General features: G+C 42.6%; 1 protein-coding gene across 6 annotated transcripts in view; it reads right to left on the bottom strand.

Annotated features, from left to right (window-relative positions):
- The window catches only part of CFHR5 (complement factor H related 5), a 136,657-nt gene that overhangs the window by 28,883 nt on the left and 80,478 nt on the right, over window positions 1-27,296 (bottom strand). For 4 of the 6 annotated variants that reach the window (XM_034666966.1, XM_034666965.1, XM_034666967.1 and 1 more), the window contains exons 4-10: window positions 26,161-26,257; window positions 14,143-14,323; window positions 11,087-11,284; window positions 9,603-9,779; window positions 3,054-3,230; window positions 1,565-1,747; window positions 1,265-1,444 (exon numbers count right to left, since the gene is read on the bottom strand). In XM_034666966.1, the coding sequence (XP_034522857.1) occupies window positions 1,265-1,444; window positions 1,565-1,747; window positions 3,054-3,230; window positions 9,603-9,779; window positions 11,087-11,284; window positions 14,143-14,224 (997 nt within the window). In that variant the 5' untranslated portion in view covers window positions 14,225-14,323; window positions 26,161-26,257. Of the gene's footprint in view, window positions 1-1,264; window positions 1,445-1,564; window positions 1,748-3,053; window positions 3,231-9,602; window positions 9,780-11,086; window positions 11,285-14,142; window positions 14,324-15,714; window positions 15,823-26,160; window positions 26,258-27,296 lie in introns of those variants that run through there. The other 2 variants (XM_034666968.1, XM_019799710.2) reach the window with 2 other exon arrangements.

Raw genomic sequence — 27,296 nt, 5'->3', positions numbered from 1 at the left:
ATTACACACACACACACACACACACACACACATATATATCCCCCCAAAAGTAGAAAGTACAAATTCTACTCAATTGGGATTTCTTTTGGGAGGATGATAGGATAACGGATACTTCCCTTTTTCTTCAATGCTGTTATTTAAATGATTTATTCTATTACCAAGTATTTGAAGGAAATAATGTAAAAAATGTAAATTCGAAATAGTGAAACATGGATGTTTTACAGCATTCTCTTTGTTTTTTCCCCATTTTTTTCAACCTTAAGCAAAAATTGAATCAAAGTACTTCAGCTATGTCTTATCTAGAACCTCTCTGGGTCTACAACTGGTCTAGGCTGAGGAGGAGAGATATGAGAACGAGTTCTGAGACATTAAAAATGTCAAGTAAAGCCTAGATGGACTTCCTGTGTGTGTGACAAAGGCTAGGCCAACAGAAAGTAGAGTGCAAGTATGTGAGACAAGAAAAGAAAGCTGATACCAAATGGACCATGCCCCAGAGGAGGAATCTATAACATAAAACCCCAAAATAATTATGAAATAAGTTACTGACACAGACTCTTAAAATTTTATGTAAACCTAAATGAATGGTTACTAAGGTAGTGAATTTGACATTGGGTCCCTACAGATGAGCCCCGCTGTTCTGGCATGATACAATCTAAACGGGAAGACAAGTATCTATTAGGTACAAGACAATGGGATAAATGTACAATTAGCACAGTGGAGAGACTATCTGGTTCTACTAGAGTTTTGGGATCAGAGTGTGGGTAGTGGAAAATGAACCCGGAGACGTTTCAGAGGTGAGTGAATTTTGAGTTGAATCTTGAAAGTGAATAGTTTTACATGGGAGTCAAGTGGAGAAAGACATTTCAGGAAGAAAACAAAGGCACAAATGAAGAAAGCTATGAAGATTTAAAAGAACGTGGCCTATCCAGAAGCTAAGGAAACTCAGTTTTGCATAGCTCCATCCCATGGTGAAGATGAGCTGCGGCGGGAGGTACTGAAAAGAGCAATCTGATATTATTCCGAAGCAGAAGTTCCAACTCTCATGGTTCACAGAGCCCTCAGCATCTCAATAATTTTGCCCAGTGTACATGGGTCAAAGAAAATCTTCAACAATTCAGTTTCTTAAGTAATTAGGAGCAAAGAATTTAGCATCTTCTATCCCAATTATTTAATACCTGATGGGTACCAGCATGTGCTGGTCTAAATATATTTATTGATTTAAAAAATAAGCAATCAAATGCAAAAGTAAGAAGCGTATTCTCACCAACGCACTTAGGAAGTTCAGTCCACATTCCATCAATACAGGTAATTACGTTATTTCCAATCATTGTATGTGTATCTCTGCAACTCAGCTCCACAGAGACACCATGTTGAAGAGGAAGACTAGAGAACCGGGCATAGCCATCCTTGAGGTGAGGGACGGAGCCACATGCTTTAACTTGTCCTAAAAAAATGTAATAAAAGATCTGCTTGCTTTTAATATATCTCAAATCTTTTTATATATGTATTTATATGTAAAGCGTGAAGTTTTAACTGTTCTGTTTAAATATTAACAACTATTTACCAACGCAAGTGGGCAAATTTGTCCATTCTCCATCGACGCACTGTACTTTCTTAGGCCCCGTCATTAGAAAATATGGAGGGCAGTCATATTCCACCGTCTCGCCGTGTCCATATTCTTCTTTCCTTACAGCCTTCATTTTGCCATTGAGGAGTTGAGGAGGTTGACCACATGACTGTACTTGCCCTATCATAAAGAAACTATTTAAATAATGCTAAAAGAGTCTTATGAATCTGGCAAAATGTGGAATTACTGTTTTTTGGTTGACCTAGAACTAAATTACATTTATGCTACATTCCTATTTTTTTTTCAGGTCTGCTTGTTACTGTGTACATAGTGTATTGAGTAATCTTTTTCTCCAATATTGACTTTTTATTATAAACAATTCTGAACAAATTAAAGAAAAATGAACACATATACTGTTCACCTAGATATATATGAATGTTACATTTTGCTCAATTTAGTTAATCTTTTTTGTGACGTAATTTATGGATCTATTTAAGATTTTACTTATTTATTTGACAGAGAGCGCAGAGAGAGAGAGAGAAAGGGGGGCACAAGCAGGGGGAGGGGCAGAGGGAGAAGCAGACTCCCCAGTGAGCAGGCAGGCTGACGCAGGGCTTGATCCCAGGACCCTGGGATCATGAACTGAATGGAAGACCGAGCCTTAACCAACTGAGCCACCCAGGAGCCCCCAAAGTAATTTAAAGTAAATGATAGACATAGTAAGATTTTACTTCTAAATTCTTCAGAATGCCTATCTAAGAAATAAGGATATTGATCTGCATAAACAAAACACCTTATTGCATTTCTTTAAATTAGCAATAATTTTTAGTGCTTATATCTTTTCTATATGTAAATATCTGATTGCCCCAACCCCCAATATTTTGCAGGTTATTATAACCAGGATATTAATTGTGCCCCTGAAGATTTTAAAGTAGTTCAATAATCTGGATATCTATAAAAGTAAGTAGTTATCAAATATGTGGTATGATATACATATGCAATTATATTTATTGCATGTTTTTATTAATGAATATCTATAAATATATAAAATAATTTTATCAAATATTTTGAAAAAGTAATGTCATCCAAAGCAAGTAACAAATCATTGGTTTATATTGAATAATTCATATGTTTATTTGATTACTTTTTGATTACTTAATAACTATAATAAGCCCCATACAATCTTTTTTAAAGCATAATTTTTTTATTGCATTTGGGGGAAAATCCCTAACACTTCCCCATTCTGGCAACTTTATTTTTATTTATAAAACTCCATTACATATTTCAAAACAGAGGTAGAATTACACCTTGATAAAGGAAACATAAATAATCTATGGCCAAGCACCTCCTCTCCTTCTCAGTTAAATTACTACCTTTGCCATTTTTTTGCAGTTTGTCAGATTATATATTTTAAGACCAATAAAATACATAGACATTAATATAAATTGATATAAGTTGTTTCATCAGTTCTAGAATAAATATTGACCTTTGCATGTTGGAAAATTAGGTGACCATCCAAAGTAATAGCATTGAACTGAATCTGGTCCAACTCTTGTAAGTTTTTGTCCACAGGAAAATTGCAACACATCTCCAGCTTTATATTTTACTTGTCTTGGATAAACATGTACATTTGCTTTTAAAACTGGAAGAAGACATTCTATATCTAAAATAAAATAAAAGTAAATAAATATGTGTGAAAGAATCATTGTAATATTAAATTTAATATACATTATTAAATAGCAGAGGGCTTCATACACAGGGGGACTTATATTCTTACCTTCAAAAAAAAAAACCTAATTATTTACACCCAACAAATATGTGTAAGCCCCTTTAGAGAAATTAGGGTTGAACAGCAAGGTAAAATTTTGTATGACAATCTCCTCAGGACTGTAATAAATAAATCCTGAGCCATCACTTATAAAGCAAACTATTTCATTCATTTATTTAACAATAAAAGTTTAATAATTTTAAGTAGGGGGGAACATTAGAAAGCAAATAATTCCTAACTTTACAAATGGGGAACTGTATTTAGTAAATGGACTTTTTCAAAAACACATGGCCAAGTTGCTTCTAGGTGTTCGGAATCTTTCCATTATACCCAATCACATCTCTAATATCTTTCTAAAAACCAATGCTTTCTGAATACCTTCTGATTCAAGTAAAATGGATATATATATATATATATGAATATATATGCGTATTTTTCTCATTTAATCTGTTATTCATGGTTCATTTATAAAATTAGATATTGAAATTCACATGTGAAAAAATAAATGACAGAGGCACCTGGGTGACTCAGACAGTAAAGCGTCTGTCTTTGGCTCAGGTCATGATCTCAGGGTCCTGGGATGGAGCCCCACATCAGACTCCCCCCTCAGTGGGGAGTCTGCTTCTCCCTTTCCCTGTGCCTCTCCCCTCTACTCGTTCTCGCTCTCAAATAAATAAATAAATAAATAATAAAATCTATTTTAAAAAAGAAAATGTAAATGACATTCAAGACAAATATGCTCAATAAATCAAGCATATATCACAAAAATATGATGAAATATTTTCTAACTAAATCTCAGAAATATGATTTAAACTAGCCAGTTTTATGCATTGTTATTGGCAGGTTATTAGTTTAATAACAGCTTGAACATATTCCCCTGAAATGTGACTCACTCAGCTTTAGGAAAATTGCACCCTGTATCTTTGTATTTTATTCCAATAATATTGCATGACAGTTTGTTATTGGTGGTTTATATGCCCTTTCTAATCCAATTGCCAAAAAAAAAAAAGCTATTGAAAATAATTGATGTTGGCTGATGTAGGATTTTCCGGCTGATTTATTCAAGTGTGGTTATGACATGGCATTATAGACAGAACAATGGCCTCCCCAAAATGTCCACATCCTAACCCTGAAACCTGCAAATATGTTACCTTCCTTGGAAAAGCAGACTTGGTAGAGACAATTAAGTTAAAGACCTTGAGATGGAGAGACTATTTTGAGTTATTTGTACAGTAGTGGACCCAACGTAATCACAAGAGTTCTTACAAAAGGGAGCAGAGGTGTCAGAATCAAAGCGGGAGTTGTGACCACAGCAGCAGAGGCTGGAGCGGTATGAGGAAGGGCAGTGAGTCAAGAAATGCAAACAGCTTCGAGAAGCTGTAAAAGGCAGAAACAGATTCTTTCCTAGGACCTCCAGAAGGAACTGTGACTCAACATCTTAATTTCAGGACTTTTGACCTCCAGAACTGTAAGATAATAAGTTTGCCTTGTTTTCAGTAATTAGGTTTGTGGTTATCTGTTACATCAGCTGTAGAAAACTAATATATATGGAGAAAAACTGTAGAGCCATATTTAAGGAAGGGTATGATTTGGATGACCTGAAGGCGTTCTGTGCTGCATTGAAGTCAAAGACTCTGTGCAACACCAAGAATGAACTGCAATATAAACTATGGACTTCGGGTGATTAGGATGGGTCAAATTGTTCAACTGTACAAATATAGCACGCTGGTCAATTAAGTTGATAATGGGACAGACTATATGGCATGTGTGGGGCAAGGGGCATATCTCTCTACCTCCCCCACAACTGTGCTGTGAAACCCAAAACTGCTCTGAGATAAACCAAAAACCAACTCTTGGACTATAAATTTCTTTTAAAGATTTTATTTATTTGAAAGAGAGAGAAAGAGAGAGAGCACAGGAGGAAAGGGAGAAACAGACTCCCCACTGCATAAGGAGCCCAATGTAGGACTTGATCCCAGGACCCTGAGACCATGACCTGAGCAGAAGGCAAATGCTTAATTGACCGAGCCACCCAGGAGCCCCAAGTCTCTGATCTAAAATCATGAGTTTATAATCAAGTGATTAGGAAAATGATGAAAATCAAGGAGTAAAATATCTTAAGTCACTGTAGCATGCTTAGCAAACTATAACCTTGGTAATGTTTGCCTAATTTTGAATTATTTGGCAGTTTGAATTCAAGGTATCTTTCCAAAAGCATTCATCTTGGTCGTAAATATTACAATGCATGCAGCATGTAAACAACTTCATTTTGGATGAGCCTAGTGCTTTTCAAAGATCTTTTATTAAGTCAGTATTTAACATTGGTCTCGGGGCACCTTGGTGGCTCAGTCGTTAAGTGCCTGCCTTCGGCTCAGGGCGTGATCCCTGAGTCCTGGGATCGAGCCCTACATCAGGCTCCTCCACTGGGAGCCTGCTTCTTCCTCTCCCACTCCCCCTGCTTGTGTTCCGTCTCTTGCTGGCTGTCTCTCTCTGTGTCAAATAAATAAATAAAACCTTTAAAAAAATATTTAACATTGGTCTCTTCAAGCTATGTGGAGACACCTTAAATTTTGATGATTGTTCTTTAGGAAACATCTTTCAATAGAGTCTACGAAAAAGAAATACATGCAGAATTACTCTTATTTCCTAGAAGAGAAAGTACGTACCATACCCTGTGGGCAAGAGGGGACCAGCCATCGTCACCACATCCTATGGAACCTGGGATGCTTCCATCTCTGCTTTTATATCCATCATGGTGTTCATAGTCCAACTCGTCACTGAGTGTAAACCATATGTCCTTACCTTTGTTTCTGGCATTCACTAATACTGGCATGTCATAAGACTCAAAGGCATATTAAAAATCAGGGTCTCATTTCCAATGTTATCCCAAACACACAACAAGCGGACAAAAACCTTTAACCGTTCTGTACTAATGGATAAAGTATCTTTTAGGAAATGTTATTATGAATAATTTAGTAAACATTGATTTTAAGTTCATTTTCCTTATATATCAACTCCTAAATAAATTTCTACTATTTTACAATCTATATAAGTATTCTATATAAAGATATATGTCTATTGATATATCTACCATCTATAGGATAATATATGTTCTATTGGTAGCACAGTGAGTACCTGATGTGTGTATATGTACGTGCGTATGGAAATGTATCCTCCTCACGGGATACATTAGTTCCTAGATCAGAGACGAAATAGGTGCTTACTCACAAAGAGCCATATTGCCAGTTCTCTGAGCTCCAGTCTCTAATCTGTTAGACTCCTGTTAATCAGATGCAGTGAGAGCCCGAGGTGGTGGTGCTCAGGCAGGGGCTTTGCAGCATAGGAAAGGAACCTGTGAAGTAAGAGGCTTGGACCTTTGCAGGGCAGCTGGCACATTGGCCCATCCTCCCCGCGAGACAGAAAGGGACGGAGACCATTGCTCTGCAACAGACAAATTCGTGGGAGAGAGAGGAAGGTTTTTGCGACTCTGAAATGTAAGCAAATGGCTCCAGAAAGATGCTGTCGGTCTCACAGGAGGTACACACTAGCTCCAGGGTCCAAGGCATGCTCGCAAGCTAGTCACGTTCTAGCCAAGGTTGCTAGCACTCTTTGTTCAGGAGACTTGGACCATACAGAAATGTGAAAACATCATAGAACTGTCTCCTAGGTATGTGTTGTAATGAACTTATTGAAGCATAAAATGCACGTAGACGAGTGTAAAAATCAGAAGTTCAGTAAGTTTTACTAAACAAGCACACCTCTGGAACTGCCATCCGTTAAAACAACAGAATTATTACTCACAGTTTCAAAGTTCCTCATGACCCCTCCAACCACTAACTTTCTCTTTACTGCAAATAGAATAATTTTGCCCGTTTTAAAATTTATGGAATTTTTTAACCTCATTTTCATATTGGTGAATGTCAGCATTGTTTTTGTGATTAGCTGTAGTTTATCACATTATTTCATTATTTAAATAGATCACATTTTTAAAGGTTAAGTACACATTTTAAAATCATCTAAAAGGACCAGTCAGTGGTAACATCCTTCTGATAGAATTACTAAAATTTAAAATTTAATTTACTTGCATATTACTTTCCTAAAGAAAATGCTTCAATATGAATAACATGGATGACTTTCCTTTAAGACCCTAGAGTTAAGAGTGAAGCCAATATATTCTTTTAAAACGTGTGATTTACAATGTTGTTAACATTGTCACAATATATAAAGGCATATGTATACCATGATTGATTTAATGAAGTGATTAATGAATGGTTTTATCAGCATTCCCACAGTTATTCTGGGGAACAAAAGGTGTGCAAGCTTCAGAAAAAGTTTAGAACTCTTGTTCTAGATATTTATTTTTCTGTATTCTTTTTCTGTATTCCCGCTATTTCTTTCCTCTTTCTGAGTCTCTCTCCACCATTTTGTTATCCAGTCTTTCTCTCTTCCCTTGCCACTCTAATTCTTGTTAAAAGCCATTTTTCACTAAATATTTGTCCATAAATCTAACACAGTTGGTAGAAAATGGGAGCTTCCACCACAGGTGGAAACAATTTAGGGATTTAAAGAAAAATTGTTAGATTTTAATCATTGTTGCCTAGATAGTTCAACATACTCATTTTGTGGATCAGTAACCTTAGCTCAAATAGGTGATTTACTCATGGACACAGAGGTGATTTTTCTCAGAACCCATGCTGGAGTCCAGTTGCCCTGAAATGTCATTGACTTTCCACGGTGTTCTTGACCCAACACCCAACCTTGCATACGCAGAATTTTTCAAAGGGTAATGGAGTCTCAAAAAATGTACACAGAAACCAGCTTGTGTGAGTTACTACTGGTCAAACTGAGTTGTTAGGCCTCTAAAATATAATTGTTGGGCTCACAATTGCCATTATTCCACAAAATGAAGAAAGATGGTTCTTGAGACAGAGATGACAATGAAATATTTACACCAGAACTGAAGCCTCATAAATCATGAGCTCTGTTCAACCACTGGACATTTCAGGTAGGAAGTCAATAAATGTGTTCTTTTATTATTTTTCTACAAGTATTAGTCATGTGTAAGTCTCTCGTAATTGAGATTGTGGCCTAACTGGTAACTAAGTATTTTAATTCAAGCTACATTAAAAAGACTCTATCTTCTAGAAGTTTACATTTAAATAATGAAGTTCTAGAATAACATTAAAAAAATGTCAGAAGACTTCATTTCCTGATAAGATAGATTAGCTAGTATCAGCATAGCAGCTACCAGAAAAAATGTTAGAAGATTCTACAAAACATATCTCTAAAAACTGGAAACTACTCAGTGCAAGTCTGTGATGAGTAAAAAAAAAAGCAGGGGGGACACCCAAACCCCAAAGCACAGTCTATGACTGTTTCAGCTTCCTACTAGGAGAGCACTTTCCAGACTGTCTTGCAGGGGAGGTGGGGGGGAGAAGCCATGCCGACTCCAGGGGTCTTTCTGAATAGAGAAGCGTGAGATCACAGTCCTGGAGACCGTGGTGGCTAGAATGGCTCGAATGTACAGGGCAGAGTAACAGAGAGAGGATATATGAGGAGTAAGAGCTAGAGAAGTTTTCTTAAGAGTGCTCTTGAGTCTTCTGTTGATTGCTAAGCTGTGCAGGCATAGTCTGGAATTCCATGAACTGGCTTAAGAATGATTGCGCGCGAGTTGTAAAGATGAAGAGTTACAAGTGTTCACACGGGTCTGGGGGATGCCATCGTATTATACTGTTTCTTGAGTTGTTTTCCAAATTCTAAGCTACTGGCAAATAAACATCACACTCACAGGCACAATATATTTTAAACATAGAAACTGATTGTTTATGGAATTAAGCTTATGAATTTAATATACACACATAAAATAACTACAATAAACTGTCTTAGTCATAAGACATTTTAACTAGGATTGGACTTATGTTCACTCACATAGTCTATTTTCAGTTTAATACTCCAGTTTTAAATAAAGTTCATTTCCAACTTACGTGATAATTTTCATGTAAGCAATAAATGGGTGTTCCTTTAGCATAAAGGGACTGCCTTCAAAGCGTTTGTATTGCCTAATATTTCTATTTATTGCATGCTCTGCATCTGTGTAGGTGGGCAAACTACGTTACTTGTATTTCTATCAGACTCAACTGGAACTGAAAAACAAATGCATAACGATAAAGGCCAGTGGTGAGAGCTACATTTAGTCCCTGAAAACAGATATATTTTTTAAAAAATCACATCACAGGCCAGGATGTGACAGGATAGCATTTTACTTACTGGTGGAGCTGCATTTGGGAGGAGAAGACCAGCCATCTTCCAAACATGAAATGGTGTCACTATTATCAGGAAGGCTGTAGCCGACATCACAGACAATTTGTACAATGTCACCTTCCAGGTGTGTTTGTCCTGAAGATGCAGAATGACCATTTTCCACAGAAGGAAAGAAACACAGTCCTAAGGACCAAAAATTGTTTAATGTACAAGATGGAAGTGGTAAAAAACGAACAATTAAATTTGCTTTTTACAATATATTTTTTAAAGATTTTATTTATTTATTCAACAGAGATAGAGACAGCCAGAGAGAGAGGGAACACAAGCAGGGGGAGGGAGAGGAAGAAGCAGGCTCCCAGCGGAGGAGCCTGATGTGGGGCTCGATCCCGTAATGCCGGGATCACGCCCTGAGCTGCAGGCAGACGCTTAACGACTGAGCCACCCAGGTGCCCCTGCTTTTTACAATATTTTAAGAAGAATGGCAAACTTTCAAAATGGAAATCAGGTATGAAAACAAAATTTCTAAAGAATTCTGATCATGCTACTCCATATATGATAGTATGAAATACACGAATATTTTTCATACATGGAGGTAAATTAACATTTCATTCTGTTCTATGGTTTTTACAAAAAATATTTTATTTTTATAAGCCTTTCTAGGTATAAAATTAGATTTTAATATATCCATTTCTCTCTTAATTCTCATAAATATTTCCTACAGAAGGATAAAGACCATTACTGTCTCCTTTGTTGGCTCATATTTTCTGCTACCCATTGCTTTTTTCTTTTTTTTTTTAGATTTTATTTATTTATTTGAGAGAGAGACAGAGAGAGTGGGGGGGAGGGGCAGAGAGAGAGGGACAAGCAGACTCCTCGGTGAGTACAGAGCCCAGCGCGGGGCTCGATCTCATGACCCTGAGATCATGACCTGAGCTGAAATCAAGTATCAGGTGCTTAACTGATGGAGCTACCCAGGCACCCCCCACTGCTTTTTGCTTATATACCTATTCTCTGCTGAGTCTGCTCTTCACATTCATTGAAGGATTAATCTAGATATCACTGTAAGAATAAAAGACATGTTTTATGGAAAATATGAAAGTGAAAATATTTACACTGACACAATCTTTGCAATATTCAAGAGAATGGTAAGTTTCAAAACAAATTGTGTATGTAAAAAGATTTGTGTTAAAGGAAAAGTACGCCCAGGCTGATACCAAGCAAATACTAGGAAGTACATATTAATAGTCAAATATATAAATCATCAGTTTTTAAAATTAAAATATGTAAAGCACTTCTAGGTAACACAAGAAAGTTCACATACTCATTCTTTGTTGTTTTCATAAAAGGCTTCTCAAGAAGGGACTACACCTCTCATCATCCCTGACTCATCCTGATCCCTGGGACTGTCTGCCAGGAGCTGACATCCCACCTGGCACATCTCTATTTACTGAGTGATGCAGCCACATCTACGGGTCAGGGCATTTACTCACTGAGACACTTGGGCGTTGGTGACCATCCTTGCTCCGTGCAGATGATGCGAGTCCAAAAGGATCGTGAAGGAGATGCAAAATTATATTCACAGGAATAGTAATAAATTTCCCCAATAGATATTGGCAAAAGCTCCTCAGGCTCCTCTTTACCATATATAATTCCGTGGTTAATTTTTGGAAAATTACAATAGGAAAATGCTGGGAAAAATAAAACAAAACTGAAGAATTAACCTACGTTAGTGAATCATTAAATCATTTTAATCATCTCTTTGATTTTTTTTCTTTCATCCAGCTCCAGCTCCTCTACCTTAACCAATCGAGAACAAAAAACGATCTCTAGGAGTATTTGAAAAGCCCATTGTCAACGAACATGAAATTCATGTTTGGAGTCATGTGGCATAAACTGTCTTCCGCCGTAACTTCGAGAAGAAAATCCAGCACAAGGATCTACGAGCGGCGGCCGAGCAGAGCAGCGAGCGGTGGGCACGGGTCCTCACCGCGCGCTGGCAGGCAGGGACAGAGTCGTGTGGGCTCTCTGGGCCTTTCCTTTCTCTGTTCTGATTCAGACTCTGTGCTGTCTGGTTTTTCCTGGTGCCCTGAGGATGGAGCAGTTTTGTTTTCTCCTCATGTGAACAAAGAAAACAACTTCCAGAAATTCAGCTCACCAACTGGTTTCCTCGGGAAATTCTCCTTTGCATTTGTCTAGAGGTGACTTTCCATGTGGCACAGTATTTCACACTAGTGATTCCTGTGATGTTTAACGTGTGAAACCCGAGGTTACTCATCTGTTTACAATTTGACACGTGGTAGTTTTGGAGAAGATGTGGAGGAAAACATGGACAGTTGCACCCCCCATAATTCTTTTTCCAGATATTCTTTGCCCTCCCCTCAAATTATAGCGTTTGATTTCCATGCATTTCTACCTATGTATACTTTGCTATCCAGAATAAGGTCCCTTCCATTCTCCGATCATCCCTCTTCTACCTACACTTCAACGCTCATTCTGCAACATTTTGCAGAAATATTCACTGTGCGCACTGCGATGTGCTAGCTCTGAAAAGTTTTCTCTTGGCAAACCTCCCTTAGCCAGTCACCCCCTCCAAAAGTAGGAGATGATGTCTCCTGTCTCTGCATTCTGATAAAAGCTCGTGACTACATTTCCGATGAAATAGAGACACGCCCTCATATATACACACGTAGATCACACATACATACATAGGTGCACATAGTCTTGCAATCTATTTACTTATTGAAGGACACTCAAAGCTGTAGTGATGCACAGAGTTTTCATTTTCTTTTGAGCTTCTTTGATGCAGCATAATGTAGTGCTCGATCAGTATTTTCTATGGAAAGCATGTATGGTTGGGGGGGTTATATAAGCATGACTTCAACATGCTGCTTTTGCTCTGGGGCCAGTTTCTCAACAGGCATGGAATCCTACCTGCGACACAAACTTGGAGGCCATTGAACGTCGACACAACTTCTGGATAGAGCTTCACTGAAGGTTCTCCAGGAGACTAGTTTGAGGTTTGAATATCTTTTTCTGGGTTGTGGGTTGTAAAAATTCTACCTATTATTCTCATAGTTTACACTTCTTTTCCTCTGCTTTTTGCCCATTTAGAAATCCTCTCTTAATGCCATCACTAACAGATGTTTAAAACAATATATACCAGACACACAGATTGAAAAAAAAAATCAAATACACCTATCTCTACAGTTGTTCAGTGAGGCTGTTGGACAGTCTAACCAGATAATTTGCTATTTTCAATTGAGACTAAGTAATGCCTGTTGTACTTTTTTTTTTTAAGATTTTTTTTTTATTTATTTATTTGACAGAGAGAGACAGCCAGTGAGAGAGGGAACACAAGCAGGGGGAGTGGGAGAGGAAGAAGCAGGCTCCTAACAGAGCAGGGAGCCTGGTGCGGGACTCGATCCCAGGACCCTGGGATCATGACCTGAGTTGAAGGCAGATGCTTAACAACTAAGCCACCCAGGTGCCCCTGCCTGTTGTACTTTTACCCCCATCAGCTAATTGCTCTGCTGTGATTCTATCTCAATGTTAAAAATAGTAACCAACAAAAGGAGTTTCAAGTCCATAGAAATAAGGTTTTATAATTTTTATGATGGTGGCTCTTAAAAGTAAAGTATTTTTATTGTTCCTATTTTTCTCTTATGTTAGGATTAAAGAGAAACTTCCCCCAAAGAACATCCATTATATGAAAAAATTAGCAAGCAACAAAATAGCAAAATAAACCCCTTCTGGAAATCAAACAATGAAACACAGGACTGAAACTCTACTTCCGCACATGGTCTAATCAGCGGTCCTGGATCTTGTTAGAGGTTTCGTTTGCAATTATTTGGATATGATGATTTTTATTTCAACGTGAAATAAGATGAGATAGTTTTTTAAATATTATAAGATGTGGTTTATAGTCTTACTAAAGATGGACAATTTCTTTTCACTTTTAAAATTTGCTGAAGAGCTCAGAAAAAGCAAATAACAAACAAACAAAAAAACAACTCATTGACATTTCACTGGTTTATTACATTAAAAAATTAGGATATACTAGACTGTTTTACTAAAAGAGATTTTCCGTTTGTTGAATCATAATTATATGAAAAAGGAAGTTCCTGGTTTAATAATATTTAAATCTTAATTTAACAATTCTATGAAAATGCAAATATTTTGAAGATGTCCTGATGTTCTTGGGATGTTTTCTCTGGCCAGTGGCATTGCAGAGTTTATGGAGAATGACACTGGTAGCTGACCCTTTTGACTTTATTATATGCAGCTTTTTTGTCCTGTAATTCCTCTGCAAATGTTGTATTTGGTGGCTATTCACACTTGGGAACTTAGAGGACAGAGAAAATCATTTCATTCTATTTTCTCTTAATTTCATATTAAAAACATTTTGATAGATTAAATTATAAGCCCTTATTCAAAATGTTCTTACCTATTTATTCATTTTTAGACGTAATTACACACACACACCCAACACACACACACATGAGAGAGGAACCAAATATTCAGATCTGCTCTTGTGTTTTCAACTTACCTTGCACCCCAACAGTAGAAATCCATAAGATTAGAATGGCATTAAGTAAAAGCGGCATGCTAGATTGATATCCCCAGCACATATACTGAGAAATGGTCCAACAACGGTGGTATTGCTCCAGATCCTTCTTTCATTTGGGGTGATATGCAGGACTTTTGAATTTCATTGCAATGCCAGGAAGCTGGTGTAGTGAAATACTTTTGGTAAATATCAAAGTTCACAGAGGGTAGTGTGAAAAAACTAAATAATGTCTTATTTGTGTTTTCACATCAAGACTAAATTTGACTCTTGATATTTACTTGAGCAGAATAATAGCTGTGCGACTTCCTTGCTGCAGTTACAAAGTTTCTAAGTTTGAAACAGTCAGAAATGGACCCCTGAGGAGGAGAAATGAAGCCCTTCCTTGCCTCTTGCCTCTTGCCTCTTGCTAGCCAGGAAGTCAGCTGTCTCAGAAGGCAATCAGTCCTCATTCTAATGCCATGTCCATCTTTAGTTATTATAAATTCCTCTTCGAAGTGGCACTAAGAATTAGGTTCCCTCTTAATAGTTGTTATATGTTTGTGGATATTTTTTAAATGTAGTCAAGAATAATTTTGTCAAATAATGCTTCCTGGAATTTTTGAACAAAGTATATTTCAAACTCCTTTAGGTGGGACTGGCAAGAATGGCTAGGACAGGAGTGTGGTAGATTCCCTTTCCAAAAGGCAGAAGTAAAACTGGACAAAATTGTGTGTGTGTGTGTATATATATATAGACATTATATATATATATAAACATTATATATAAACATTATATATAAACATATATATAAACATTGTATATATATATAAACATTATATATATATAAACATTTAGAGTTTCTGTAAATTGGCCAAATAGCATACTGTTGAGAAATGTTTATTAAAGAAAATCTCCATAATTCTCACTAAGAAAGAGTGGCTGCTCCCGCCCTTCTCTGACCCCTTCCCCATTCTGTGGCTCACAAGTTTGACTCAGGTCGGTAGGCAGAATGACTTTATAGCAGATCTTGGAAAACACTCACACCCAATGACACTGTTGAATACAATAGAGATTATTGTGGGAAACAATGCAGGAAGGCTAACATCTTTACATGCTATTGTTGGGGCAAGTAACAAAATGGCAGACTAGCCAGAAATTGAACAGGGAGATTTGGAGGAAAAAACCAAAAAGGGCCGCACTAAGATAATACTTCCTGCTGGTGGTCCAGAAGTCACTGGATATATAACAACTATATCCAATCAGAGAAACCAGAGAGGGCCCTGTGAGCTGCTGGTCCCTGGTTAAATGTAGAGCAGACTTGTACACTCCCTGAACTTTGAAAGCATTTCCTAAACCACATATGGTTTCAGACACAAAAGGTAGGGTGTTTAGTGGGTCCATATGTTTAAGCATAACCTCTGACCCATTATGGGTTGACTTAATCTACGCTGACTCAGGAATGATGCCTAGGAAGTCAGACTAAAAAATAAAAAGAAATAAGACCTGAGCACTGACATCAAAATCTGTACACCACCAGACTGAAACCCCACAGAATTAGTCCAGGCTACTCACTGAACAAATAAACACGTTAGCAACGCAACCCCACTAGGCAGCCAGTCCCAGTGGGAGCTGAGAGTCGCCAGGTTAAAGCCGCTGCCTCAGAAGATCACCAGGAGGGACTGGGAGGGCTTGCCAGGGTATCCACCAACAAGGAGAGACACTAGGGGGCTTTGATTGCTGGAGAATCCGGGGATCCCACCAGGCAGGAAGTCTGCATGGGGACTGACTGTTGCCCATCTGTAGCTGTCTGCTTGGAGCACTTTCCAAAGGTAGGCTTCTCCACACAAGAGGCTAACCGGGTGCTTGGGGCCGAGCTGAAGCAGCAGAAGCCAGGGACCCCGTGCAGCAGCCAGTCCACACGGGGCCTGTCACCCGTATCAGCCGCTGCCTCGAAGATTTTTGCAGGGTTAGAAACCTCCTCCTCTGAGATTGTTGGGGATAAACCCTAGCTCCCCAGGCCCGGAAGCCTCAGCTGCACGAGGGTAAAATTCAGGGCATGTACTGCACATGTAGGAGCCATATGGTTCAGGGAAGCCAGGGCCCTGGGACAGGCAATGACAGCTTAGGCCAGGGCTCAGGGCAGGCCTGGGAGGGTGGGTATGAAACATCTGTCTAATTCCAAGGCTTAATCGACACAAATGTGCATATTCTCATTAGGCGCAGAGCGGGGCGGGGAGCGCTGACCAGGGTGCTCTCCAATCAGAGATAACTGGGGGCCCTCTGTTGCTGGTGAACATCAGGACCCCATCAACAGCCTGTCCAAAGGGGGACACTGTTGCCAGGTTGAAGCTGTTGCCAACGAAAGACTTTCCAGGGGTGGGCTCCTTCTACTCGGAGGACATTGAGGTCATTGAGGTCGTTGCGGTGGGCCCCCGCAGCCCAAGGCCAGGTGACGGGATACAGAGCACACATGAGCAGGCCTGGCAGTTGAGGCTGGAAGGAGACCTGCAATGGCAGGCGAGGCGCATCCCAGGAGAGAGCTAGTGGGAAAACAGGGCATCAGCCTAATGAACGAGGCCTACTTACATTGTGGACTATTCCCCCCAAAAGCAGAGCTGGAGGTCTTTCCACTGCCTTACTAGGAAGTGGCCTGCTTGGCAGGACAGGGCATCTGCCACATGGAGACGCAGGGGAGTCCTGATTCCTACAGAAGCCCTGGAGCCTGGCAGGCGGCAAGTCTTCAGGGTGACTGCCTGTTGCCCTTTCGCACCTATTGGCTCAGAGCGATTTTCAAAAGATGGGCTCCCTCCACCCCAGGGGCGATGCTGGCCGTGGAGGTCTGAATTTCACAGGCTTGGGGGGCAGGCTCTGCCCCAAGCCGGCTTTTGTGTACGTACTGTCCATGCACAGGCCTCCTAGGTAAGGGTAGTCAGGGACCTGGAAAAGAGGGCATGCGTTCAGAAACACCAGGTTCCAGGAGCATACTCTTGGGGTACAAAGAATCTGCCTAATTCAAAGCCCCCACCTCTGCAAATGTAAATATTCCCTCTGAAGGCATAAAGTAGTCTGGATTGCCTTGCGTGCATGGGTCATAGAGAGGCCATGCTTCCTCCAGTAAGAGAAACCCCCCCCCACCCCCGAGGAGCCCTGGTTGCTGGAGAAGCCAAATACCGCAACAGGCAGCTAGTCCAAATGGGAACTCACTGTCTCTAGTTTAAGCTGGAGCCTCAGAATGATTTTAGTAGGGGGTGGGCTCTGTCCACCCTGTAGGCCAGCAGATGTTTGGGGACGTGCTTGAGCTCCACAGGCAGAGAGGGCCCCGATAGCCAGAAGCCAATTGACAGAATATGGACCACTCCAGCACAGGCCACGCAAGTCCAAGTAGCCAGGGCAACCAGGGACCTGGACCTGGGCGATGCTGGCTGAGGCTGGGTCACAAGAGGGGACGGTTGCGAAACCTGGCATCTGCCCAATACCAAGGCTTAACATACAAATTGGCACATATTCTCCATGAAGGCAGAGCTGGGAGAATCTGCACTGCCTTGCCTCAGTGGGGCAGGAAGAGGTGGTTGAGAAACCCCACGGTAAGAACACCTGGGATCCTTGATTGTGGGAGAAGCCATTGGGCAGCCGCTTCCAATGAGAATGAAGAGTCAACAGTTAAAGCTGAAGCCTCGGAAAAAATTTCAGGCTCTCCCCCCACCCGGCAGCTAGTGGGTATTTGAAGACTGGCTTGAGCTCCACAGGCCTCTGAGGGCCCCACAAGCCAAGAGCCGGCTCCCATGGTATGGACCACATATATGCAGGCCGTGCAGGTCAGGGCGGCCAGGGACCTTGACACGGGCAATGTCAGGTGAGGCGGGCCACAGGAGGGGGCTATTAGGGACACTCAAGTCTGCCTAATTCCAAGGCTTAACCTCCACAAATGCATATATTCCCCCCGAAGGCGGAGCTGCAGAAATAAGGGTGGCCTTGCCTGGGCCGGGCTGGGCTAGGTGACCGGAGGGTCCTCCAATAAGAAACACCTGAGGAGCCCTGATGGCTAGAGGACGCTGATACCCCATCAGGAAGCCAACGCAAATGGAAGCAATGCAGATTGTTTTAAGCTGCTGCCTCAGAAGAGTTTTTCAGGGGGTGGGGCTCCCTCCACCCTGAGGTCATTCAGGTGCCTGGGTTCAGGCTGGAGTTCCACAGGCCTGGAGTGCCCCCTGCAGCCCAAGGCCAACAGTGGTGTGCCAACCACGCATGCGCGGGTCTCCCAGGTTAAATTGGCCTGGGATCTGGAACCCCGCAGAACTGGAGGTTTTTCAACAGCCTTACTGGGGGAAGGATCGAGCCCACAGGACGGGGTATCTTCCGTTTGGAGACAAGACAAAACACGTCCACATGGAGACCGTCTCCCATTAGTAGGGGTCAACTAGAAGCGATTTTCGTGTGGTGGGCTCCCCTCTCACACTCTATGTAAGTGTGGGGGCCTGGCCAGTGTTTCACGGGCTCTGAGGGCTGGGTCTGCCCAAGATTGGCTTAGAGGATACGTATGTGCCTGCATGGGGACGAAGGTCAGGGGGGCCAGGGTCCTGGAACAGGGCCAGCATCTGGAGATGCCAGGTCGGGGGAGCAGGCTCTTGAAGTTACAAAGTATCTGCCTAATTCCAAGCCCCCCCTACATAATTGGGCATATCTCCCCAAAGGCGGTCCTTGAGAAATCTGGAGTACCCCCCAGTAAGAGATACCTGGGAACGATGATTGATACAGAAGCCCAGACCCCAGGAGACAGTAAGGCCACATGGGATTGACCGTCACTCATTTCAGCAGCTCAGAGTAATTTTCGATTGTTGGGTCGTTGGCTCCCACCATTTTTGAGGCTATGCAGGTGGTTGGGTTTCAGGCCTGGAGGGCCCAGCTGCCAAAGGGCCTCTGATGGGGTATGTATTGCACATGCCCAGGCCAGTGTAGTCAGCGATCTTGAAAAGCGCAAGTCCCCTGTGAAGCTGGGTCACAGGGACAGGCTAAGTCTGGACTGCCTTGTCAGGGTGGGGCCCAGCAGCAGGGCCAGGGTACCTTCCAATAAAAGACACAAGGCAACAATTGCTGGTGAAACCCGGGGCCCCTCAGGGAGCACGTCCACACGGGGATGTCTGTCAGCCTCTGTAGCTATCAGCTCAGTGTGACTTTTGAAGGGTGGGCTCCGTCCACGCCAGAGGTTGTACAGATGGTTGGGGCCTGGCTTGGAGTACCAGGTCTGCCAGAGGCCAGCTTACAGGTTATGGGCTGTGTATGTGTGGGCCATGCAGGTCAGGGTAGCCAGAGACCTGGAACAGAGCAAGTCTTCTAAGAGGTAGGGTTCAAAGGAACAGTCTCTTGTGGTTACAAGTCTCTTGTGGTTACAAGTCCTCTGCCTAAGTCCTAGCCCCAACCTACATGGTTGTGATTGTGGTATGAACGTGGGTATGAATGCATATTCCCGGTGAAGGCAGACATTGAGTAGTCTGGACCCCCTTGCAGGGCTAGATCAGTGGGATAGCAAGGATATCCTGCAATAAGAGACTCCTGGGAACCTGGATGGACGCAGAAGCCCAGGACTTTAGCACGCAGTAAGTCAACGTGAGGATTGACTGTTGCCCTTTTCTGTGACTGTTTCAGAGCAATTTTCGGGAGTTTGGTGCCCCCCACTGTTGAGGCACAAGAGCAGGCTATCAGAAGTACCTGGCATCTGCCTGTTTCCAAGATTTAACCACAAATGTGCACAGTCCCCTGGACAGCAGAGCTGGAGAAATCTGTTTGGCCTTGCCTGGGCTAGGCCTGATGGCCACCACACCCTCCAATAAGAGACACCTGGGAGCCTTGATTGTTGGAGAAGCCAGATACCCTATCAGGCAGCCAGTCCAAATGGGGGCCATCACCAGTTTAAAGCTGCTGCCTTAGAAAGATTTTCAGGGTTGGGCTCCTTTGTCCTGGAGGCTTTGCAGGTGGTTGGATACGGGCCCCAGCTTCAGAAGCCTGGAGGGCTTGTGCTGCCCCCAAACTGACTGCCTGAGTGCATACTACGCAGCACAAGTCACACAAGTCTGGGAAGCCAGGGACCTGCAACAGGACAAGTGTGTGGAGAGGCCTGGTTCCAAGAGTGAGCTCTGAGATGTCCATGGCATCTGCCTCGTGCATATTCCCCCTGCAAGTATATCTGGAGGGTACTGCCCTCCTTTCTCAGGGCAAGGCTGGGCACGCAACTTGGGTATCTATCATCTAATGAGAGATACCTGGGAGTCCTGGTTGATGGCAAACCCTGGAACCCTTACAGGCAGCAAGTTCAAATCAAGACTGATAGTGGCCAATTTGCAGCTTTTGCCTCCATGTGATTTGGGGGCTGGGCCCTACACCATTAACCTGGAGGGCCCCAGCTGCCTCAGGCCATCTGAAGGGGTATGCACTGCCTGCGCATGGTCAAATCAGTTCAAGGTAGCCAGGAACCTGGAAATGGATCCAGGTAGGCCATGTCAAGGAATAGGATGATGTGAACAAAAGGCATGTGCCTCAATTCAAACTGTAACCTATGCGAAGGCACAGGCTTCCTTTGAAGACAGCTGGAGGATACTGGTCTACCTTGCCTGGGTGGGGCTGGGCTTTCTCACTGGTTATCTAATAAGAGACACCTGGGAGTCCTGGTTGATGAAGCAGCCCAGAACTCCTTCAGGCAGGAAGTCCAAATGGAGACGGATAGTGGCCAGTTTGCCGCTGCAGCCCCAGAGTGATATCTGGTGGTGGGCACACTCCACACTGTAGCCTACGCAGGTATTGGTGTCTGGTACCACTTCCATTCCTTGGAGGTTCCCAGCTGTCTCACGGGGATGAACTGCACACAGAGCCAGGGACCTGGGACAGAACACTGGTCTTGAGAGGCTGGATTAGAGGAGTGGCTCTTAGGGACAAGATGTATGGGTACTTGCAATCCCTATCCTTCCCCACAGGCACTATCCCCTCTGAGGCAGAGCTCGAGGTTACTGGACTGCTGTGGTCGTACAGGGCCAGGAGTGGTCTCAGGTATCATCTAATAAGAGACTCTTGAGAGTCTTGTGGGAAGGAGAAGCCCTGGGACCACTCAGGCAGCAAGTTCAAATGTGGACGACTGCCCCCAGATCGTAGCTGTTCCATCAGGGTGAAGTTTGGGGCTGGTCCCATCCACAGTAAACCTTTGCAGGTGTTTGGGAGTGGGCCGTGGCTCCACAGGGCTGTAGGGCCACAGCAACCCCAAATGGCTGAAGGGGTGCTTTACTGCACATGCGTGGGCCGAGAGGAAAGGTCAGGTTAGCCGGGAACCTGGAATAGGGCAAGTGTCAGGAGAGCCCATGCCACAGGTGTGGACTCTTGGTGGTACAGGTGTCAGCTCCATTGTAAGGCCTCCCCATCCATCATATATAATACTCCTCCTGAAGACAGAACTGGGGGTTTGCCAACTGCTTTGCCGGGGAGGGGCAGGGTATGCAGCTCAAGGTATCTTCCATTAGGAGACACCTGGGAGTCCTGATTCCTAAAGCAGTCCCAGACCCCATCAGGCAGCAAATCCCCATGGGGACTGACTGTGGCCCATTTGCAGCTTCCACTTCAGAGCATTTTTCAGAAGGTGGGCTCTCTCCATGTCAGAGGCTATGGAGGTGGGTGTTGGCCTGGCTGGAGTTCTATAGGCTTGGAGATCCAGGTCTGCCCGAGGCCAGCTTACAGTTATGTTCTATGCATATGCAGTATTCACAGGCCAGAGTAGCCAAAGATCTGTTATAGGATTGGGCTCTTGGGGTTACAAGTCACCTGCCTTGTTTCAAGCCCTAACCTAAACAAATGCACTTATTTCCTCTGAAGGCAGATCAGGAAGAAGTTGGACTGGGCAGGGTGTTTCTGGGCAGAATGGCCAGGGCACCCTCCAATAAGAGACACCTCAGAGCCTTGATTTCTGGAAAAGACGGGGACCTCATTAAGCAGCCAGTCCAAATAAGGACCGTCTCTCACCCATTTAAAGCTGTCATGTCAAAGATTTTCACGGAAGGGATCCCTCTACCCAGGAGGCTACATAGGTGGTTGGGGACCATCTTGAGCTGGAGGGCCCGTGGCCACGTGCTGTGGTGCATACAGCATATGTGTTGGCTGTGAAGTTCAGGGGAGACAGGAACCTGGAATGGTGACCTTTTGTGGGTCAAAGACATCTCCCTAATTCTAAGCCCTAACCTTCATAAATGTACATATTCTATCCAAAGTTATAACTGGAGGAAACTGGATACCATGCTGGCGTGGGGCTGGGCAGTCTGACTGCAGTATCCTTTAATAAGAGAGACCTGGGAGTCTTGATTGCCAAAGAAGTACAGGACCCCATCTGGCAGGCAGGCAGTCAAATGGGGACCGTTTCAAGTTTAAAGGTGATACCTCAGAAGGATTTCAGGGTTGAGCTCCCTTCATCCTGGGGGCTCTGCCAGTAATTGTGGACCAGCCCAACCCCACATGCCTGAAGGTCTTTGGCTGCCAAGTTCAGCTATAGGGTGCATACAGCATGTTTGTTGGCCATGCAGATCTGGAAAGCCAGAGACCTAGAACCTGCAATTTATGGAGAATCCAGGTCTCAAGAGCAGTCTCTTGGGGTTCCATGGCATCCTCTTTATTCCAACCCCTAACCAACCCAAATGCACATGTGAGGACCAAGGCAGGCCACCCAAAATGTGCCACTTTGGCATATTAATAATTTTGAATTAAAGTTATGTAAGAAACAGTGCAAGAAAGACACCCAGACCACCCCCCTTTGTCTCCAGAAAACAGGAAATAATTCTTCCATGTAAAGAGGAGACTTCTTGCACCAGGAAGTAAAGAGAAATCCTATCACCAGAGATAGGGAACCCAGAGCCAATAAAGCTGTGTAAATATTTTACTTTTACCAATTTACCCCCCTGTCCAAATTCTGTTTTAAATCCCTTACTAATTGAAGCTCCCAAACATGTTTTCTTTGTCTGGTCAATTCCTCACAGATTTATTGCTTTTTTGTCTAAAAAATACAACAGGCACATGCCTTAGTAATTTGAGTCTCAATTTTAATATTTGGCCTCTGTGGCACACACAATTTTGCTTTTTTCTCCTGTTAATCTATCTTATGTCAATTTAATTCTTAGGCCAGCTAGAAGAATGTTGAAGAGTACAGAAATCTTTAGCCTCCGCAACACTTGATGTAATCTGCAGGATAAACTTCCCTGGCTGAACACAACTACAGGTGAGCGATCCTGAGACACCTGACAAAAGCTGGAAGTAGGTAGGAATTTTTGACACAACAGCCCCTGGCTCTCGGTCTTGGGGTGGGGGGTGTCTAATGTACCTGAAAGTGGTGAGAGTCCTTTTTCTCTCTTTCTAAATTAAGATCAGCTTGAGAAAATATTTGTGGAATCAGTTGCTTGGACTTGGCAACTCTAGTAAATTTGGTAGAATAGTCTTGATTTGACTGATCATTTCCTCCTTGAGGTGGTCACTGCTTTCCCTTATCTTTGTGTCATCTGTCATAAATAGGAATTAGTATGGGGAAAGAATGCAGACATGGGCCCTATCAGCCTGCTGTTCAAGTAGGGCTCACAGACTGGTGAGTTCACAGTTCTCAGACTGGTGTCCTTTTGGCCAAACTTTGCTGTGGATTCCCTTTATAAAAACCAGATGAAGTTTTTCCTTTGATCTTGTTCTATGTCCTGAGAGCTTGACTTTGTGACCAGCAAGAATATTCTGTTTGTCTCTACCATTCAGAGGGTACACTTAGTTGGCTATACCTTGGTGGTCAGTTAAATAGACTGGGATTCTGAAACATAAGGTTTAAGCAGCACTCCGTCCAGCAATGCCAGGGGAGTTTGTCATAAGAGGTTGCGGCCCAAAGGGACCTTTGTTATCTTAAACTTTGTTGCTTCTTAGCCCTGGAAAAGTCCCATTCCAGTAGTACCTGCCTGGTGAAATAGCTTAGGGGGTCTGAGACTAGAGACATCTTACATTTTCATGGGAGATCAAGGACACTGTCTTCACTACACCATCGTTTTTGTTATTGGACAAGGGCCCATTGCTCAATGTATAGCAAGCCAAACACTGATGCTGGTTTTGTGGTAGAGAAAAAGTGTTTTATTGAAGGGTGCCAAGCAAGAAGATGGGAGAAAATTTCTCAAATCTGCCTCCCCAAAGGGTTGAAGTTGAGTGTATTTAAGGATAAGGGGTCGGACAGAATATGTAGCTTGAATGGAATATGCTGACAGGTATATGGGAAAAGGGAGGTGTCCTGCTTTCTGAGTATGGGAATTCAGGAATCCTGTCTTTTCATGGGACACATGTTCATTAAATGGTAGGATAAGCATGAAAACTGGGGGAGATCTCAGAGTGTATCATCACAGTTACTTTCATTCACTCTTGGTCCCTTCTGTGTAACTATGAGAATTCTTCCTGGTTTGCTCCAGTCTCAGCTAGTCTTGCTGGTGGTCAGTCAACTTCTGCAAAACAAGCTCATAAATCAGTCGGGTTAACCAGAGTTTCCTTAGAGTAGAACAACCAAGTATTTTTTAACTCAGCATATCCATTTTAGTCCCCTCCATCATTTGATAATTCCCCAGTCCTGAGAGAGTGGGATGATGACCACTCTGGCTACTTCCTGCTGATTTTAGGGGCACAGTTTGGGGCTTGAGGAATGAAACTATTTTGAACTTACTTGGAAGTATTTTCTTGTTCCTGGCTGTAAATGCACATTTTGCATAACCAGGATATTAGTTCCTTCTTCGACCATCTTGGATCAACACCGTGCATACATTTTATCATTCCATATCTAATAATTAGTATGATGCATATGAACATGTCCGTTTTTATTAGTTCCTGTAACATCAATGCCTTGGAGGATCTATGAAAATAAACCTAAAAACCAGTCTGATCCCAGAATCCCTATGTCACTATATCCAATTGTTTGAAACATAGGCAACTGGTCTTCTCATGTTATCAAGAGTCCATGTTAATACTCTAAGACTTTCATGCACAAGTCAGAGGGCTTTCTTATATCTGGAAGTCCAATGCTAGTGCCTTTAACAAATTTTTTTATTGACATGGAATGCCTGGTGACATTTTCCTGTCCAATTACAGAGTTCATTGTTTCCTCAGTCGAGGGCTTCTTAGAAGGGCTTAGCTGTGAATCTAAAGTTGGAAATCTAGATATGGCAGAATTCTGCCATACCTAAAAATCTCCATAGTTGCCTCTAGGTAGTGGGTACCACAGCCCTGGCTAATGCCTCACCCCTATCAGGGAGGAAACTTGTTTGCCCCTGAGACCATTTAAACAGCAAATATTTCACAGAGGGTTGAGAAATTTGCCCCTCTTTTTTGGATACCTCATTCCCAGGCAGCTAAAAAGTTCTGAATCAAAATAGTCTTTAGTCTCTGGTCTTACTGGCTATCAAAATGTCATCCACCTATTGAAGCAAGGCACCCTCTGTGAGCTGAAGTTTTCTCATATCTTTAGCCAGAATCTCACCAATAATAGGGCATTCTTAAATCCATGGGGGAGTACAGTCCAGCAATATCGCTTCTTAACCTTAGTGTTCAAGTCTTCCCACTCAAAGGCAAAATAGTTCTTGAGATTCTGGACTGAAGAAGCACACAGAGAAACACATACTTTAAGTTGAACGCAGTGAACCAGTAAAAATCTCCAGACAAGGCGATGAGCAAGGTGTAAGGATCAGGTACCACCAGGTAGCCATAGTCCATTATTTGTTTAATTGATCTGAGGTCCTGGACAAAGTGATATTCTCTTGTGCAGTCTTCTGATCCAGCAAGAGTGGATTGTTGGAGGTGAGCAACAGGACTGAATGAGTCCTATTCCAAAAAGGCAATGACCAGCGGCTGCAAACCTCATTTAAGATGTTGCCTTAGGGAACACTGGTTTAGGTTTGGAATCTTTGCCTTAGGGCAAAACTTCACCTGGTTACGTGCTACGGTTTTTGCCCATCCAGTCCTCCCACCTGCCCAAATGTTGGGGTTTACCTCTTGTAGAATTTCTTCTGACAAGTCTGTTGGCTGTTCCACTCCTGATTGTAATATTGCCTGGAACGCGCAAGTTGCTCTGGTAGTTCTTTGATACCTGTTTGCCCAGACAAAAAAGTAACTTGAGTATTGAGTTTATTCAGCAAGTCCCTTCTGAATAGTGGAGTGGGACACTCAGGCGTAATAAAAAAAAAAAACTGTGTTTCAAATAAGTTTCTCCAATTTGACAACCTAGGGGTTGGAAGAACAACAGTCTTTGCAAAGGTTCTCCTGACACTCCTGTTACTTTCATGGAGGATAATTTTATTAAGCAAGTATTTCAAACAGAATAGGTGGTGCCTGTGTCGATCAAAAATTCAGTCATCCATTTTCCCACCGTCAGTTGTGCCAGGGTTCCTTGTGAGAAAGGTTAATGGAGCCGGTGGGTTGTAATAGAGCGAGGGCTTCATCACTCTTGATCAGTCTCAGTAAGCTGGGACATTTCTAGAGTAATGTGATCTTGCTCCCCTCTCTCCCCAGGAGCTTTGTTTAATCTAGGGGCAATTCTTTTTTCCAATGGCTTTCTTGTTTACAACAGGCACATTGCCAAGGCCCTATTGTAGCGGCCTTTTCTGATTCTGCTTGCCAGGAATTCTTACTCTGGGTTTGTTGCCTCTTCTGTGTCCACCCTGTGTGAGGACCGTAGCAACCAAGGTCGCTGGTTTCATCTTGCATTGTTCCTTTTCCTCCTGTTCGTGATCTCTGCCATTGAAGACCTTAAAGGCAATTTCACCCAATTGTGACATAGACATTTCTATGGCCGCTTCCAACCTCTGTCGTTTCTTTCAAATATCTAGGACACTAGCGTAATTCCCCCTATCCTTTGCATCTCAGTTGGGGTCAGCAGCCAGCACCACCATGGCTGCCGCAGCCCTTAACAGACTGCCTAGAGCCTCAGCCTGGAGCTTCTCAGTTTCTTCTAACCTCATTCTCCACTCTTCTGACATAAGGCGAGTGGTTAATCAACGGTCTACATTTGCCCCGATGAGGTTATTGGGTAGTAAAACTGGGGAGAACAAGTTTTCCATTCCTTTGGGGCCATCTCTATATGTTGGCATGTTATTTTTCCAATTAAACGTTGGAAGTAGAGAAAAAGG

The sequence above is a fragment of the Ailuropoda melanoleuca genome, chromosome 8, assembly GCF_002007445.2.
Source record: "Ailuropoda melanoleuca isolate Jingjing chromosome 8, ASM200744v2, whole genome shotgun sequence".
Classification (NCBI taxonomy): Eukaryota; Metazoa; Chordata; class Mammalia; order Carnivora; family Ursidae; genus Ailuropoda; species Ailuropoda melanoleuca.
The sequence above is the reverse complement of the archived record's forward strand: the minus strand, read 5'-3'. Positions and strand labels throughout refer to the sequence as shown.